The 18,755-nt window shown below is 39.3% G+C and overlaps 1 protein-coding gene across 1 annotated transcript in view; it reads right to left on the bottom strand.

The window, feature by feature from the left end:
* Positions 1–18,755, bottom strand: part of KIF13A (kinesin family member 13A) — a 187,105-nt gene that overhangs the window by 24,528 nt on the left and 143,822 nt on the right. Inside the window, 9 exon segments of the mRNA XM_070515598.1 lie at positions 843–989; positions 1,192–1,324; positions 2,517–2,668; positions 4,527–4,700; positions 5,233–5,394; positions 7,423–7,572; positions 8,535–8,675; positions 9,939–10,101; positions 13,685–13,898. Coding sequence (XP_070371699.1) covers positions 843–989; positions 1,192–1,324; positions 2,517–2,668; positions 4,527–4,700; positions 5,233–5,394; positions 7,423–7,572; positions 8,535–8,675; positions 9,939–10,101; positions 13,685–13,898 — 1,436 coding nt within the window.

Genomic DNA, 18,755 nt, shown 5'->3' with positions numbered 1-18,755 from the left:
CCCAACAGCCCAAGCCAATGCTCTTCTTAGCTTTCAGAAAAGTCTTTGCCTGAATGCCATGAAGCCAAAAGGAAACTGAGATAGAGGATGAATCATTGTCGAGAAGGGTTTGGGTTAGGCCCAGACTCCACAGCGAAATGCTTTCTCCCCATCGTGATAGGGAGAGTGCTCCCGCTCACATGTGGCAGTGAGGGAGTCGGAATTTAATGGTCCAATTCTCCCCAGTCCCAACTTCATATCTGGTAGTAAGGTCGGGACTTAGTGAAGCATATGCTTTCTTTCAGGCCACTGGGGACAAGTTTCCTAACCTCAAAGTTAATTCTCACAGAGTACTGGAGAGTTCTGACTGGTAATATGAAGTTTATATCTTTTAATTTTTTAAAATGAAAACAGAAGTTTAGTAAATGGAGATTTAATGGACAAAAATGATTATGAGGACAACTTTTAATTAAAAAAAAAGTAGAGCTTTCAAAGAGCTGGTTAATTATGCCAGTGTATAGGGGCAATTTTATGTTAATAAAAGTGGATCCGGCCAGGCAGCAGTGCCAAATAGCCAACGTAATTGGGCTAGACATAAAATAAATGATGTCTGAAGTAAATGAGTACTATAGCATTAATACATTTGTTTATAAATAAAATGATTATTAATCAATCCTAAGCCAATACAGTATTTTAAATCTAGAAAAAAAGGCAGTGGATGGAAATATGAATGTGGGCGAGGGCAGATACATGGTTAAGCCGAGGAGTTCTGTTATGTTCCCAAACAGGTCTCCATCATAGATCACTGACTGCCTTAATTCTGCATTAACCAATCTCTGTTATTTCAAGTCTGTTTGTCTTACCTGGTAACTGTCCAGCCCTCTTTGGAGCTTGGTGGACCTGGCAGTCACACAGCCAATGGATACTGACAAGATAGCTTCAACCATAAGCGGCAGTGTCCCTGAATGCTGTACAGGTTTTACTGTGACTTGCACTCTCCGGGAATGACCCTGCAGAGGTGGGGGGGTGTGATGGGTGGGTGAGTGATGGGGAAATGGGTGCCAGGAATGGGAATGGGGAGGAGTTGAAGAATTGGGATAAAGGGAGGAAAAAGAATTAGGGAACAAAGAAGCAAATACTTAGAAAATTCTCAGGAAACTGTCAGAGCAGGACAAGGAGAAAACATGAAATAAACAAAAATAAACTTAGTACCTGTCTCAGTTGAAAGATGCCTCCTGTGTTGACATCTTTTGCCTGATGAAGCTCCACTGCAGCATATTCCCCTAACTCATTCAATTCTAATATGGAGATCCACATTTCTATTCTGCGAGTTACTTCATTCCACCTACAAGACACATCACAACAAACAATAACATCATCACCCAGGGACATTATTAGTAATAAGCCACCATTTGCTGAGCACTTACTATGTGGTAGGTACTGTGCTTTTATGTCACATAGATTATTTTCTTATTTAACTTCCAAAACAACCCTATGGTATAGGGACTTTTTACTTATTTTATGGAGGTATAACTTACATTCAGTGAAATGTCCAGATCTTAAGCACAGAGTTCAAAGAGGTTTGAGAAATGCATATGCCTGTATAACTCACCCCACCATTAACTCAGAAAGTTTGCTCATGCCCCCTTCCCATTCAACTCCCCGACCCTGGCAGGAGCCACGTAACCTCACAGATTAGTTTTGCCTATTCCAGAAATTTATATAAATGGAATCATGTAGTATGTACTCTTTTAGGTCTAGCTTCTTTGATTCAGCATAATGTTTCTGAGATTCACCCAAATGGATATCAATAGATCCTTTCTTTTTTATTGCTGAGTAATATTCTACCATATGAATAATACCACAATTTGTTTATCAGTTCTCCTACTGAAGGACATTTGGGTTGTCTGTAGTTTTGGGATATTATCAATAAAGTTGCCATGAAGGTTCATGTACAAGTTTGTTTGTGGACTTAATCTTTTCATTTTTCTTGGTAAATGCCTAGGAGTAGGACTGCTGGGTAATAGAAGAGGCAAATCATCAACTTTACAAGAAGCTGTGACTTTTCTCCCAGACTGTGGCTTGTCTAGTCATTTTCATACTGATGTCTTTTGATAAGCACAAGCTTTTAACTTTGATTAAGTCCAACTTAAAACTCTTTTCTTCTATGGTAAGTTCTTTTTGTGGCCTCTCTAAGAATCTGTGACTATCTCAAAATCATGAAAATACTCTATTTTCTTCTATAAGCTTTATAGTTTTAGCTTTTACACTTAAGGTTATGATCCATCTCAAATTAATTTTTGTGTATGGTGTGAAATAAAGGTCAAGGTTGTTTTTTTCCATATAGATATGCAGTTGTTTCAGTTTCGTTTGTTGAAAAGACTTTCCTTTCCCCACTGAATGTCTTTAATGCCTGGTGGTTCCTTTTATCTTTCTCATTTCACAAATGAGGAAACAGGTCCAGAGAGTCTGCATTCTTAATCACTGTCCAGTGCGAGTCTTGACCCTGTGTCTAAAGCACACAGCCAAGTACAAACCTATCATGCAATGTTCTTGTCTTAGCATGAAGAGAATCGACTTCCCAGATGGAGCTACCATTTCCAGCACACCGGTGGCCCCACACTTCAATCGCCAGTGCTCCATCTGAAATGAACTCCAGGAATTCTTCTGTTACGTTCACCACATAGTCCTGGGATAAGGGGGAGGAAGAAGAGAATGACAAGAATTATGCATAAAGGAATCTGTGAAATTTCCTTTTTACCTTTCAACTGTAGATAGATTCACTTTGGAATATATTAGCCTAATCTTAACCCTAAAACTATTTCTTTTATAGAAAACCATAAAGAATCACAAACATTAGATGAGGAGGGAAAATTAGGAGGTAATTTAATTCAAACTCCTTTCTCTTATCAGGAAGGAAACTGAAGAAAGCAACTTGTCCCACATCATACTGCTAGTTAGCTGCAGAGCCAAATCTATATTCCCTTATTTCTGGTTCCTTCTTGGTTCCACAGGACCACTCTGACTCTAGGCTAGCACAGACTAATCAGCACATCAAAAAAGGAAATTCTGATTGTTTCTTGCTATGGCATAGAAGAATAATAAGAGAATTAAATTTTATATGATTAACTTCATGACTCTGTGCCCTTGCTCTTAAACTCTCTCACCCCAAGTCCTCATTGTAAAACGTAAACAGATAAGTGTGAGGAAATGAATACTAAATTGACTGAGAAGTATGACAAATCACCCTGAACAAAGCAGCAGGCAAGGAACCAAGCCAATTTTCTCAGCATCTCAGTGGAATCTCAGGTGAAGACAACTCTACGACTCTAATTTCTGGAAATAGCTGTGCTACACTTATTTAACCTTTTACTATCTACCTTCTTATTTATTCTATTTGGAGACAGAGCCAGAATTTTAGAAGAAAAAATAAACATAATGACCAATTAATACAATATACACATTTTAGAGATTAAAAAAACCCCAAGGTCACACAGTGACTCCAGGGGCTCCGAGACCAGTATTTATTAAACCAATTTTTAACTACAATGCACTTAAAATTCAGGTTTTATCCTTCTAAATGACAGCTTTGTGGATTCAAAGAAAGATGCGGAATATTTAAGAGCATTGAGAGAACAATAACAAAAAAATGATTATAAAGATTTTGAGAAACAGACTTGGTGAAAACAGGCGAAAATAAGTGGGCTATTTATTTTCAGAAAAAGAAAGACTGGATAGTCTTTACATATGTGAAATTTAATAGGTGGTGATATGGTTTTGTTTTCTAAGTGTAGAACCAGAAAGAATAGGCACAACTTGCAAAAGAAAAGGTCTTGAGTATCTATTAAGGACTGTCCAAAGAAAAACAAAATTACACAGAGGGCAGAGTACCTCTGTCAGAAATGAATTTGTTGGCAGTCTGATATGAAAGCCAGGAAAGGTAGCTGATGCCACAAAAGTAGGTCCAACCAATATTCACCAAAAATTCACCTTTTCTATTTTATATGTTCTTAAAAACTCACATGGTATATTAGAATGCTATGCTTAGAATGCTATAGTATATTCAAAAGAATGAAAAATATCTATAACAACTTACCTGTTAAGATGTCCACATTTATTAAAATAATAAGATGCAGTTCTGCAACATGTATAATAGGATCCCACATTTGTAAAAGCAATTTTTTGAGAAGGTATGCATGATGTTTTGTGTATCCATTCCCATTTATGTGTATGAACATACGTTTACTACATACATATAGAAGTTGTAGAGAACAGAAAACTGCTTAGCAAAATATGTAGCAACGTGTCATTGGTGGTTACATCTTTGGGGAATAATATTTTGGGAAGAGATCTTTTAGATTTTGTTTGAAACAGCCTCAAATTATCTGAATTTGTAATGCAGTACATTTTGGGGCTAAAAAGCCCAATAAACATATTATGTTTATAAAAGATTCTTAGGGGGAAAACTTTGAAGTTACAGGTAGAGTTATGAACCTCGCCCAGGTCCACTGCCTCCCGCACAGCTCATTTTGAAACGGCGCCTGTACCTTACAGTGAGAGAAGGTCACGGTGTACTGGGCATCCTTGGACTGCGGGGAGGGCACCTCTGGGTCCACCACGGGGGCAGCCACTGTAGACTCACACTGGTCCCAGAAAGTGTATTGACAGAAGACAAAATTTGAGAGGTTTAAGGGCAGCCCAGTTGCCTCTTTAATTTTTACCTGAAGAGATTTTAAAAAAAGGAAATATAACTCTCATGAAGAAAACATTAAACTACGTATTCTTCTCTTTTTTCAACAACTTCAAATTTAAGAGTAAGCAACAAAATAAATCAGTCATCCATTTGACATCTGAAAATACTTGGCACCATTTCAATACAGATTCTATCTGTAATGAAACCTGGACTGTGGTGCTGTAATTACAGTATATAAACTTGGCAACAAATGTACACATCCCTCTAAAATTTTCCTAACGACTGTGTTTCTGATACAGACGCAATGTTTACTACAAAAGCATGATTCACTAAGCAACACATGCTTCTTGCATGCCAAATACACATAGACTTCTGAAATATCAAGTAATTGTCATAAAAAAGTGTGCTATACTTCTGGAAAAAGTACTGTCCACCATCGTATTTATTGTCAGAAAGTCTAACTTTTACTATGCTCTATGAAAAACTCATAAGATTTCCTATAAAATTGTTTTGAATTAAAAAGGTCATTTATCTGAGCCTTCCTATCACTGCCCTCTCACCCGGCAAGTCAGTTTTTTGACTCGGTGAATGATTTCCCCACTGCTGTCTACGACTTCAAGGCTCCCACTTTCACTGGAGTTCTCCGAGGAGTCGTCCTCCACCATGCGCTCCGGGACAGCTCCTGTAACACGCATCACTTCCACATGGAGGCGCCCTGCAACCTGGGTCAAGGAACCAGAGCACCTTGGAGTTAAAAGACATCTCATGGACAGCACCTACCTGAAACAGAAAGCTCTCTACAATATCCCCAGTGAGCAGTTCTACAGCTACTGCTCAGCCGTCTCCAGCAACAGGAAACTCAACACTCCCTGAGCCAGACCATTCCATCGTTTGTCCCTCTAATCATGCTGCCTTACTTTGGGCCAAATTTGCCTCCTTACAACTTGCCTTCTGGAGTCATCTTCATTCTTATCCTTCTTCTGTAGGGCAGCCCATGAACAGCTTAAAGGCAACTATCATATTCTACTTGGAGTCATCTATTTTCCATGTTGGCATATTCATTCACTTAATCATTTGATCAAAATACCTGGCCTCATAGAAATACCAAGATAAAGACATGGGCTCTGCTGTTGGAGGACTCACAATCAAGAAAGACAGAGAAGTAAAAACCTGTAACAACAGTGTGGACTAGCTGCTATAACAGAGGTATGCACAGGTTGTTATGGGACAAATTTACCCACTCAACAAAAATTTACCAGGAACGGACTCTGTGCCAGGAACTGCACCAAATGTTGCATTTACAAGAGTAAACAAAACAGACATGCTCACTGGGCTCTCAGGAGTAGAGATGGGTATGTAACGCAGATGGCGGCTGGGACAGGGTGAAGAAAGGCTCTGTGAGGGGGTGAGACCTATTATTCCACGAGGAACAGAATATACAAAGCCATGAAGTCATAAGGAAACAGTTCTCATAAAACTTTTTTTTTAAGGCTTAAAATTTTCTCACTATCCTGAAATTTGCATCCTCAGAGGGTTGTAATTGGGCAAGTTATCGTTCATAACACAGTTCAAGGTTGTAATGAGCAGAGTTGTGAAGCTGATACATGTTCTGACAGTGCTGCTGTCATCTTAAATAGTGAGGCTCATTTTTAAAGGTAGCTCAGACCCAATTTCCACATACCACTTGGCACTGGCACCAAGGACCTGAGGGAAATTAGTTGATGGTATTTGACAAGTGAGACAAATATGGAGGAAGTAGTAAGAGGGAAGGAAAAAGGGAATAAGAGACATCGGCTAGAAGATAGTGGTTCTTAAGCTTTTTTCCAATGCTTTTTGAGACTCTAATACATTTTTAATATGGTTTCAGGGGGATTCATGGAACACTTAAAGCCCACCACAGACCCGAGCTTAAGAACCCCTGACCAGGGACTTAGCCACTGAATCCCTTTGCCACAGCTGTTGTGTCCATTTTTAAGACAAGAAAAAGAAATTCTAGCCCACCGGTCTTCTAGAGCAGAGCGTTCACATGCGTTGAATGTAAGCTGTGTCCTTACAGCACCACAACTGACAACGTAGGGTCTATTTTCCGGGTTCACTTTGGGGAGAATGCCCTCCTATTCTCAGCCTGCTCTAAGAATCACAAAAATTAACTCAGTATTTCAAGTTTACATGTTATTGAAGGACAAGCTAGGAAATAAGGGTATTACTAAACTTAAAACAATAACATCAGTTGATGAAATGGATAAAATAAAAAGTTTGACCTTGGAAATTTTCTGAAATGTCTTAGGCCTACAAAAGGACACTACATCTAAATACTTGAAATATGAGAGTTTAAAAGGGGGCAACAATGGGATGGTTAAGCTTGTCTTCTTTGAACACTTTGGATTTCAAAACCATCTTCCCAAGTTGTGTCTTGTAAAGGCCACTTAAGGGCCAGGAAAGAATCGAGTGTTATCACTAAGGCAAGAGAATAAAAGAGAAATGAATATGGGGCACAGAGCTGAATCGGGTTCCCCCAAAAATTCTAATTTGATGAAAACAAAGAAAAAACTTGTGAGCCACAAATATAAAATGTGTTATAATAATGTTTTAAAACCATGACTTAATGTTCACAAGTTCTGTTGATATTAGTAGAGAAAAAAGAATGTAGATCCTAACTCTTGATCTACTTCAAGAACACAACCTAAATCAAATTAAAAAAAAAAAAACTTGAACCACGATTCTTTTCTCCGACGCTGGCCCGTCCTCACCTCCCCCTGCTGGCTGATGATGGGGACTGCGTACTGAAGTTTCACATCGCAGAAGAGACACTCCAAGAACACATTAGCCACACCAATGAGGTTGTGATTCTCTTGGGCTTCGTAGAAAGGGTCACCTCGTTTCCCGTAGAGTCTCTTTGCCTGAGTCGTAGGAGGGCCAGGTGAGTAGGTAAGCAGGAAACAAAACATCAACTTAAATAATATTACTTAAAGCAAGCATTAAAAACATTTTTTTAAAAAGCATTTATCCAAATGAATTAAAAAGAAGTAAATTGACAACCATGTCACATAAATAAAACAAAATTAGCACACGGGAGGAGCTTGTCAGTTGGAGAACTAAGTGATATCCGTGTGGAGGGCCCTTTCTTATTGACTGCCTCGTCTTCCCTATCATACTCACTGTCAGCCTTTTTCATTTCCTTCCCTGTACTTTGGCTTCATTTCCTTCACCGAGTCTTCTTTCCCATTACTGAGTTCCAAAAAGTGGATTATGCTCTCTCAAATTCTTCTTAGTAATCTACCCAGCCATGGTAACAGCTAGGGGAGCATGAACACATGCTGATGAATATACAATCTATGCTGGCTCCATCTGAGCTGATTTTTTTTGTGTGTGTGTGATTAAGATTGTCACTGAGCTAACATCTGTGCCAATCTTCCTCTATCTTATGTGGGATGCCGCCACAGCGTGGCTTGCCAAGAGGTGTCAGGTCCTCACCCAGGATCTGAACCTGTGAACCCTGGGGTGCTGAAGTGGAATGCATGAACTTAACCACTACGCCACCGGGCTGGCCCCCAGCGGAGCTGACTTTTTACAACACAAACTTACTTTCCTCTACTTCATTTCACTTGAAATGTAGTAAAAATGTAGCCAAATAAGAATAAGTTCTGTGTTCGTCTAGTTCCTATCCGTGTGGAGATCACATTATATTACTGTTCCAACTTAGCATTCCTTCCAAGATCACTTTTACTTTACTTTTCTAATATAAATGTCCAAAATACCACTACAAATATTCACTGGCACATGTGTGTGTTCTGACGGTTAAATCACTTATATTCTCTGCTTTTAACATGACCGAGTCTCCTTTACAATTTGTCTCTTTTACCTCAGGAACTTTTTCCTTCCATTCTTGATAAAGGTCTCTCATATCAATTAATTTATTCTCCAGCTTCTCAATGGTCCAAACTTGGGTGCTCTTTCCTTTCCTCCTCACTTGAATTGCTGGCTCACTCACTATTGCTCCTCTCTGCATAACAAAGAAAAACAAAAACAAAACAAAACTTGTTACAACTTTTTGGATTGTTAAAGCAACATATATTATCATAAAGTAGCAAATTTGAAAAAAAAACACATAATGAAAAGATGAAATTCTAGAACCTAGGGAATATTCTGGTTTATTTTCCATTTTCTATGTACACCCATGCACACACTTTTTACTTTTATCACAATCAGAACCAAACAAAAATATAAATTTCCTATCCCAATCTTCTCTTGACAGATTTTATATTATGATCATCATCTTGTGTTGTTAAACATTCTTCATAAATATGACTTTTAACAGCAACATAATAATCCAAGAGGAATGTACGACACATTTGACTAATTACACTACTGTTCAACATCATGGCTATTTCAAATTTTTGCTATTATAAGGGCCATTATGACAAGCATCTCTGTACAAAAAGCACATAAACCTTTATGTATACTTCTATGACTATGGACTTAGAATAAATTTCTCAAAAGAGAACTACTCAGTCAAAAGACTAACACCTAGCAAGACTGCTGAGATACGCCCTGATTCATTTCAAGCTTGCTTGCTGAAAGGCAAAATGAATGAATGAAAACCTTTTTTTTCAAAGATTCTCCCTACAGGAAAAATTGTTCAAGTTGAAATGATGGGAAACTTTCAAATTCCTGCAAAGAGTCCTTCTGTGTATGTAGAGACAGGTATCATAAAAGTCTTCCTTCCTTGTAGAATTCACTCTTAAAATGATACTATAACCAAACATACACATATCCCCCATTTCAGAAAAGGGCATTTATATGAAAGAGAAAAAGCAGGTGGGATTACTTATACAGTCACGCACTGCATAACGATGGGGATACCGTTCTGAGGAATGTGTAGTTAGGTGACTTTGTCGTTGTGCCAACATCATAACGTGTATTCACACAAACCCAGACGGCATAGCCTACTACTCTACATGCAGTCTGTAGCTGAACGAAATGCCGTGATGTGGAGCATGATTGTATATATATTTCTAGTTTCACTGTTTTAAAGCAAACATTTAAATTAGAAAGTCTTTCACCCACCAAAATTCTCCTATTCTGATCATAACATACCTAAGGGCATTGCCTACGTAGCATTCTTACCCAAGGAGGTCTACAGAAGTCTTAAAAAGAATAAACACACTGGCTCCCATCAGGATCTCCTCACAGGCGTGTTTTGGGATGTCAGGTCTACCTTCCGCCTCACAGCATTCCCTCTCGTACACCTTGTTCTCGTTCTTACCTTCCTATTGGCACTGAGGTTGGCAGCAGGGATCTGCAGAGTCACCTGGTAGTCAGTGAGTTTGCTCATTTCCTCAGCTAAGAAGTTCGCCTCCCTCACCAAGGTATTAGCTTTCACCAGCTGCTCGCGCAGTTTGGCCAGGCTCTGACGGAAGAGTTCATCCCTGTGGTACAGCAAAAAAGGAAATGAGAAATTCTAAAAGAAAACTGCTTCCTACGTGAGTCACATTATTAGAAAGTGGTAGAAAACTCCTTTCAGGCAATATTTTTCAATCTATTTTTGCCAAATCACCTCTTATTCATCCGTCCTCCCACCAGGATTCTGTGGGCTGTTGGTAACCCCTGAAAAGGAGCAAATATATGGAGTGACATAACTAAATACCGTGTTTTAAATTATATAACATTTGAAAACTACTAGATTTTGATATTGAGATGCAAAAAAAACCAACAACAGAATCCTTTAGGAAAAAGAAATGATTATGATTTATGTGTGCTTTGGGGGCAGCAAGGGGAGTTGGGCAGGTGAGAGAGATCTCAAATTAGAGGCAAATGTTTCACATGCTTTCTTCAGTTGGTAAAAGACAAGAAGTGGGTACTTCTCTGGCAGCAGGAGTTCTTTTTTCAACTCTCTACATAATTACTTGCTGACAAAAGTTTCTCTAACATCCTGGCTGGGTCAAAACTCTATTGTATGTTGTCCCAGCCCCACGTCTTTTGCCTCAGTGGCATTGGTCATAGTTATAATTTTTCACTTATTTGCATAATTATTTGATTAATGTCTATTTCCCTTATGAAGTTGAAAGTGCCCCTAGGACCGGAACCCTGTCTTTTTCGCTTGTCATTACACTTAATTCCTGGCCAAGTGCATTGCCCATTGTAGGATATTCAAAAAATACTCATTGAATGAGAGAGAGAGTATTTCTGGATTCACATTTGAATCTGGATTCCAAGATTCAAAGTCTAGCAGATTGCTCTATGCTCTATATAGCTTCCCTTTTCTACCATTTGTATACCTCCTGTCCTTACTTCATAGGGAAATGATGAACTTGGAACACTCAAATCGCTACTCCTTTCTCATCACCTTAGAAATGACACAGGAGGGGTACCACGAATATGTCAATATAAAATGGCCTACAACGTACCTAATGTTGATAGTGCCTTCCTGCTTTTTCTAAATTATATTTTTATTTTTATTAGTTACTCAGGCTTGACTTCTTTCAGCCAGCTCAGTCTTTTTTTTTTCCCACAACATCCAGAAAAAAGCCTTGTTGATTCTTCCTTTGAAACACCTCCTAAATTTCTGTGTGTGTATATTTTTTTGTTACCCCTGGTTCATGTTCCTCATACCCTCCTAATATTCTCACAGTGCCCAGCTTCTTCCTCCTCCACTCCAAGACAGTCCTTATAAACCCCTGCCTTTCTCAGGTCACTCCTAAGCTCAAAACCTCCTCTTCTCCCATAATATAAATGCCAAACATTCATGTCTGACGGACGCCTGCGCATCCTATCTAACAGTTTTGCACTTAATTCTCCCTACTCCTCTATAACTCACCTTCTAAACTAAACTTCTTGTGTAATCCCCAAAACACATCTTACTCTTCTCCACTGCTTCACATTTGTTTATGACAACCCACCTATCTGAAGTGCCCTCCCCCTTTCTCTCTGCCTATCTAATCCCCACCCTTCAAACCCACTTGAAACGCTGCCTTCTCCAGGAAATCTGCACAGGAGGCTCAACTTCACTGGGCTCTCAGCCTCCACTAAACAACCACTGTACTTACTGAGTCCTCTGCCCAACTGGCCATCACATTCCTGCTTATCGCTGCAATAATTTCACACAGTCAATGTTTACTAAGCACATACCACATGACAACGTTGGTTCTAGGCCCTGGGGATACTTCAATGAATGAAACCTATTCCCTGGCCCAGAATTTACCTTCCAGTGGAGATCAACAACAAACAAATAATACATAAGTGTAACGTTTTCTATTGTGGAATACAACTGTTTTTCAATTTACCTCTATGATTTAATTTTCACATATTTGTATCTTGATCTACATACAAGTGTACAGAAGGAATAGGCTACATCTCTAGCTTTCTGTGCAAGTCTCATTAGCACTTCAATGGACTTGAGTCTCACCGCTCAACATTTACTTAGGCATGAGTTCTTCAGTATTTCACAAGCCATCACCACTTACTTAGATAAGAGTCCCAGCTTTTAATATAAGCAACCACCATTAATGACATCTTAATTTTCTCCAGTGAAACCTGGTGAAATCAGTATTGTAACCATTATCTTTTTGAATTACATCCCCAAAATATTATCCTTCCTATTCTGTTTCTTTTTAAGAATTTGAGTCTCCAAGAGACTCAATCTGGAATTATGGGAAGTTGAAAATTTTTTTTTGACATTTAACTAAAAACACTATAATTAAAAGCAATCCACCTTTTCTCTTGCATCCTTTTGGTTCTGTCTTTTACAATCTTCAGTACATAGAAAATAGGGAGGATAAGCAGAAAGGGTATTAGTGGGTACAATTACACCAGTCACCCTCAGCAAGCTACTGCTTACAGGAAAGCCATCAGCTCACAGCATATGTGGAAAAGGCAGCTCTTCAGAAAAAGCACCATCTGATAACCTTTGTCTGTTTTACCCAGGCACAGTAAAATATAAAGAGCAATATATTACAAGTATGATAAATATTCATACTTCGGTATCCAGACAGATGAGCAGACAGCAGAAAATGTAATGGACTCTTTTCTCTCGGTTTAGAACAATCAAGTGCATTACTATGGTGAGTCTTCTAATGCAGGGTGGGCTGTCCTTTTCTCCTCTTAGGGGTCATCCTCCCTGGATGTGGCTCAAGGTGAGCATACCACTGCTGGTGAGAGATGCAGTGCAGTTGGAGCAGTGGCTCTAGAGTCAGCCTGCCACGGCTTTGATCCCACTGCCTCTTTGGGTAAGTCATTTAACCTCTCAGCCTCAGGTTCCTCATGTGTGAAATGGGGGTGAAAACAGTAAAATATAGTAGCAGCTGTGACGAGTAGATGAATATATGTAAAGCACTTAGTGCCTGGCACAAGGTAAATGCTCTATAAATGCTGCTTTTACTGGTATTACTAAACCATTGTTATAACACAGGTGTTATTAATGGGACTGGCCACAGACCTGGGTTCACCCCTGGCTTTCTCATTTACTAGATGAGTGATTGAGCGGGATATTTAAACTGACTGCCCTACCTACAAGATACAGACAATAGTTCCTACAGCATTAGCACCACGTCCAGACTGGGTAAAAACACAACAGAACTTAGCAATAAATTACCACCATTTTTTTTATTATTATTACCACCATTTCCTCCACCACGACTTTAGTTCTGATATAAATATTCTAAATTTAAAAATTCATATGCAGATTTTAAATAGAATCAAAAGAGAAATAAAAAATGAGAAGTGCTTTTATGCTAAAGAATTATTCAAACTTTTTTTCCAATACCTAGTTTAAGCCTTCTAACTTGGTACCATTTTTATGGAAGGGTAAAGCAGTGGACCGGTGTGTCTTTACCAACCAACATTATGGTAAACATACTTAGGATGGACAACATATTTGAAAGAGAGAGCCAACTGCTAACAATCCAGGTATGGGAGTAAGTTTTCCTTCTATGTTAAGTTTGCCCCCCTCTGATATGCCTCACAACCCCCTCCCCCCAAGCCTTGACTCTGGGTCTCCCAGGACCCTGTTCTCACCTCTCCTCTGCCCACTGGGTCACCTTCTGCTGAGCTGTCTGGCTGCTGTAGGCCAGGCGGTCGGGGCCACTGCTCTGGGGCTGCCTCTCAGGGGAGAGCTGCTGGCGGAGTTGCTCCAGCTCCCGCTCATACATGAGCCGCTGCTCCTCAAGGGCACTCCTCTTCTCTTCTAGGTATTGCTTCTCCAGGACCTGGACCACATTTTGAACTGGGTCTGGTGAGCCAAGAGATAAGGCAAGGCATCTTCAGTGGTGGCTGAGACAGGCAGCCTGTCAGTACTTTTTCTGGCAAGAACCACCTCCTCCCGCAGAATCCGGCCCTTCAATATGCTTTCTGTGAGAGGCCAGGGCCCTGTCAGATGAAATCCTCTCAATTTCCCTTTTACTAAATTTTTAGCTAAATGCCCTATATGTAAACATTCTCCATGTCTACTATGTTACTTTCCACAACTTGATGAGCTCATCCTAACGTTCAGATAGACCCTTAATCTACTATAAGCAGATGGTAGAGGAAGAGATTGGATCCTATCCATTGAGAAGAAAAACTTCATGAAATGTAGGAAGACTTCAAAGACAGAGCCACATAGATTTGATTTTCATGGTAGTCAATTTCTGTGCCCATTTGGTATCAGTTTTAGTATATGGCAAAGGGTTTACATTTCCAATTTTAACCACAAATCTCATTCTTCCTGAATTCCTCTCATAAGGGAAGAAAATTACAGATCATAGCATATGTTTGAAAGTATTGATTGAGTATATGGTCTGGCAATTTCTCAGGTGCTAATTTCCAAGAGCACGATTCACTTGCAAAAATAAAAGAAAAAAAAGAAGAAATAAAGGCAGCGGGGGAGGGTAATTCACTTGGAAAAGTAAAGGCTATTACTCATTTTTTGCTTTTGCAGATCTAGAGATCACCAACATACACGTGGGTGAACAGGTATGGAAATACTAACAGAACTTGCTCAAAGGGGCCACTGCTAGACTGGTGGTGGTTGGGGTGTAGGAAGTACTCAATCCCAAAGAGCTAACTTGCTGTGGCAGGATATTAGCTTGGTAATGACCAATGATCTGGATGCTGTGGAGAAAGATGAAGGCACTGACCATACGTACACAGGAGAAAGGTACTGACCCCTCTAAGTGAGTAGACTGTAGGGAAACAGTATGTTAGATTATCTGGATGGTAAACAAGAAAATTACCATCATAGTAAAAATTTCCTTGAAGTACACGGGACCTGGAGGAGATGCGTTCATATTCTCAGGCTAGCCTGGGATTCACACATTTGCCCGTTATTCAGTGCCATTCGTGTTATATTTCCACATACTTACTCTCGGTTTAATTGTTGGGATAAGAGTGGGAAATTAAGATAAGAGGAATTTTTATGATGACTATTGACTGACTTTTCTAGAAGACCCTATCAATTTGTGAAATAGACATGTAAACTGTACTAATTTTCTAAATGAGCAGTAAGAGAAAAAGCATGTTAGCTTAAAAAAAACAAGATTAAATAATACAAAACAAAAAGTAGAAAACAATTTTAAAAACTACTAGATACACACAGTATAGGTGAGTTCTTTTAATAAAAATGACAACCACAATGGCAATAATGATTCTACTAGCTCCTGGCTATATCAGGTAGAGGCACTATACCCTTCGTATGCATCATCTCATGAAAGCCTTGCAACATTACAATGTAAGGGTAGATAACATTCCCATTCTAAAGATGAGAAAATGGGGCTCAGAAAGGTTAAGGAGCTGACCTAAGATCCTATAGGTCATGAGTGACAGAACCAGGTTTTGAACTGAGATCAGAGCAGTCTAGGGTAGGACATAAACTGATGTAGTATTCTTATCTCCAATGTTTTGCTCAGATTAGTACTCTGTTAAAGAGTAGGTATTTTTTTAAAAATACTGTTCTTTGCTGATATCAAATTCTAAAATTCAGCATTTTTTTCAAAGCAGAATAGTTTTCTCCATAGAGTCCTGACATACAGTCTAAAATATGTTCCTTCAAAAGCTGATGGAAAATGAACTCCTAAAAAACAAAACAAACAAATAAACAAAACCTCTTACATACAGGCAGACCACGAGTGGGTAAGACCTTTTCCACAGAGTAAAAATCTATGTACTCCAAAGCATGAGAACTTATGACATACCCTACAACTTCCGAAAAACATGCATAACACGACGAGCTTTTCTGAAGGAGTCTGAAGAAATTCTAAATGTAAGGGCTAGAGAAGAAAAGTTCTCTCAGAATTTTTAAAAAGTATATTTCTCAAACACTAGACCTTTTTTCCCTATTTAGATTCTAGGAAAGGAAGGACAGAGTCCCTGCTCTCCATTTATATTTATATAGAGCCTTGTTTTCAAGGGTCCTTAGTGTTTATGAATCTTTTCCTGAGAGAGAATATTGGAAAACACACCATTTTATAAAATTATATTCCAGGGTTTTTGCTAAAAGACACTGAATAAGGTATTTAATCCTCATTTGCACTTGTCAGGGGTGTGTAGAAACACACATGATCCCAAATGGCTGAGGCAAGGGGGATTTCACCCCAAGATTCCATGCCAACACAGGGGCAATGTGACTGAGGCTGCTTCAAACTGTGTTCGCAGCTGCCATGACATAACATCCCTACTACTCACCAGGCTTTATTAGGGACCACAAATCAACATGCAGATATGGAAGAGAGAGCAACTCAAAGCAGCCCTCCTCTGAGCCTGCCACAGTACAGCTTGGAGAGCCCTGCCCGGGGGACTCCAGGTCTGGCCATGCCATACACAGTCCTGGGAGAGGTACGGGGACTGAGGTTACCTTCCTTTTTTTCCCCCTTTGATCCCAACACAAGACTGGAAAGACTTTTCTCTTAGACATATTTGATAACATTTTTTTTCCAAATTAACTGACCAGTTTCAAGCCTTTATCACAATACAGCATAATTTTTAAATAGATCATCCTAATCAGCAAGTCAATCTGAACCTATGATAAGGCCCAGGACAGAAGCTGAAGACTATTCGACCTACACTGAAGTGACCAATCAACTATTAAGAGATTGTCCAGTTTTATTTTTCCCCCGTCACTTTCTTCCTCTTGAATGAACTGTTTTAAAACTCAGTGAGCCTGGTGCCTAAGGCCAAGATACCAAAGAAGCAGGTATTTTAGGAAGAGAGAAGGACTACATTGGGCATAACAGTTTCTCTTTTTTATTAGATTATTCTTTACCTCGTACGTAAACATGGAATGAGCTCAAACTTACCTATTTGTCCTGAGAATAGAAAAAAGATGGTGATGGTGCAAAAGGCTGAGGGCATTTATGTGATAAATAGAATTAGAATTAATTCACACCAAGTGCTTGAAACACCGAATTGAAAGGAAGTAGATCCTTGGGGAGAAAAAAGAACCTTTCAATCCCCGAGGGAATAAACTGGCTCTATGACCCTTCACTCGCCCCTTAACTGCTCTTCACTTTGGACCTACCACTGACTCTGTGAAAACAGATGAGTGTCTCATTCCAATTTTGAACCCTCAGGAACAATTCATTACCGTCTATAGATACTAGGTTTACTTTTACTATTAATTCAAATGAATTGGACTTTAGATCATTATTTACCCTAGAGACTCAAAAACACATTATTCTAGTCTATTACTGTGATAATGCAGGTGAATATGTATCTGGAAGTTCTATGTCCTGGTCTGCTGTGCTTTCAACAGTAATAAATGCCACTAGTAACAGTAGCAATAACACCAACAATACTTTTGTGCTGTTGGGTGCATTGGGAAAAGAATAGCTACGAGATTTTAACCATTGGAAGGCAATGGAGTCAGGATATGGGGAGGGAGGGGTCATAATTGAAAAAAAAGCAACATTCCTCAATCAAGAATACAGAGTACCTCTGTCAGGCAGAAAACTTTACCTTCTTCCCAATCACATTAGTTAGATTTTGCCAAAGCATGTAGCACAAGCATCAATGAGCAGCACTGCTAAAACCAGTCAAGCTCCCTCATGCTAATGCCAATCAGTTAAAACCTTTATCCCAGCGTTTGTGGAGGAGCTTCGTCTGAAACCACATGAGAGGGAAGAGAATCTTCAAGTAGGACCACCAAGGGGACGACCACCAGGCAGACAGGCTTATTATCGGGAAGCCACCTAGTAGCAGAGGTGAATCACATGGACGGTGTCCAGCCACCAGCATTTCAGCACTTGTATCAGAGCACATCTGCACGCCCCACAGGGAGTTCTATTTACTGGTGGATTGGCTAAGAGGTGAGGATGGGAAACATTACTTCTGAATAGACAAATCATCACTGGAGAACAAGGCCTGATCTAGAATACAAATGGACAACTCATGTGAATACCATGAGTGAGGCCACTGATGACTAATTGGTTTGGCTAAGAAGATAGGAAGAATTAACAAATGCTTACTAAATACTCGTTGGTTATTCAGGGTTGTTATATATATATATATTTATTTATTTATGATCAGAAGGTAGCAATTGGATAAAATGAGAAAATCTGTGATGTGGGATGAGACATGATTAAATTGATACCACCTGTATACGCTGCAGAGTTAGAAGATAGAGACATCTGGGATTCTGCAGCCTCATCAAAAGAAATAACCTCTCTCCAAATGGGCATTCCTCCACCTGCAGTTTGGAGCTTACATCCTCCTGTCACATCCTGTATCCACTAGGGCTTCCAAAACATCACTCACAGGAGACTTCTTGCCCAGGCATGTTGTTAAATGATCCGTTAATGTGATTCTGATGCTTGAACATCACTTTGAAATGTCTTTTGGGATTCCTCCCAACTTGGTGAGCAAGTAGCAGAGTGGACGGAAGCTTGATTTCTAGCTATGGTCCACCCTGTGTTGCAGTGTCAAAACCCCAGTAGCTAACCTTATCCCTAATCTTACAGTGATGTTCTTTTTTGTTGGTCCATACTCTTCATATTAATACCTCACATTTGTTTTCAAACTGGCCTTTTCTTCATACTCCATTTTTATAATTAAAAACAGGATACAAAATTCATAAATAGAGAGAACTAAAAATGTCAAAATCTTTGTTCCTGCAAAA

This window comes from Equus asinus, chromosome 8 (assembly GCF_041296235.1).
Source record: "Equus asinus isolate D_3611 breed Donkey chromosome 8, EquAss-T2T_v2, whole genome shotgun sequence".
Classification (NCBI taxonomy): Eukaryota; Metazoa; Chordata; class Mammalia; order Perissodactyla; family Equidae; genus Equus; species Equus asinus.
Note: the sequence above shows the minus strand (reverse complement) of the source record. Positions and strands in the feature narration are given on the sequence as shown.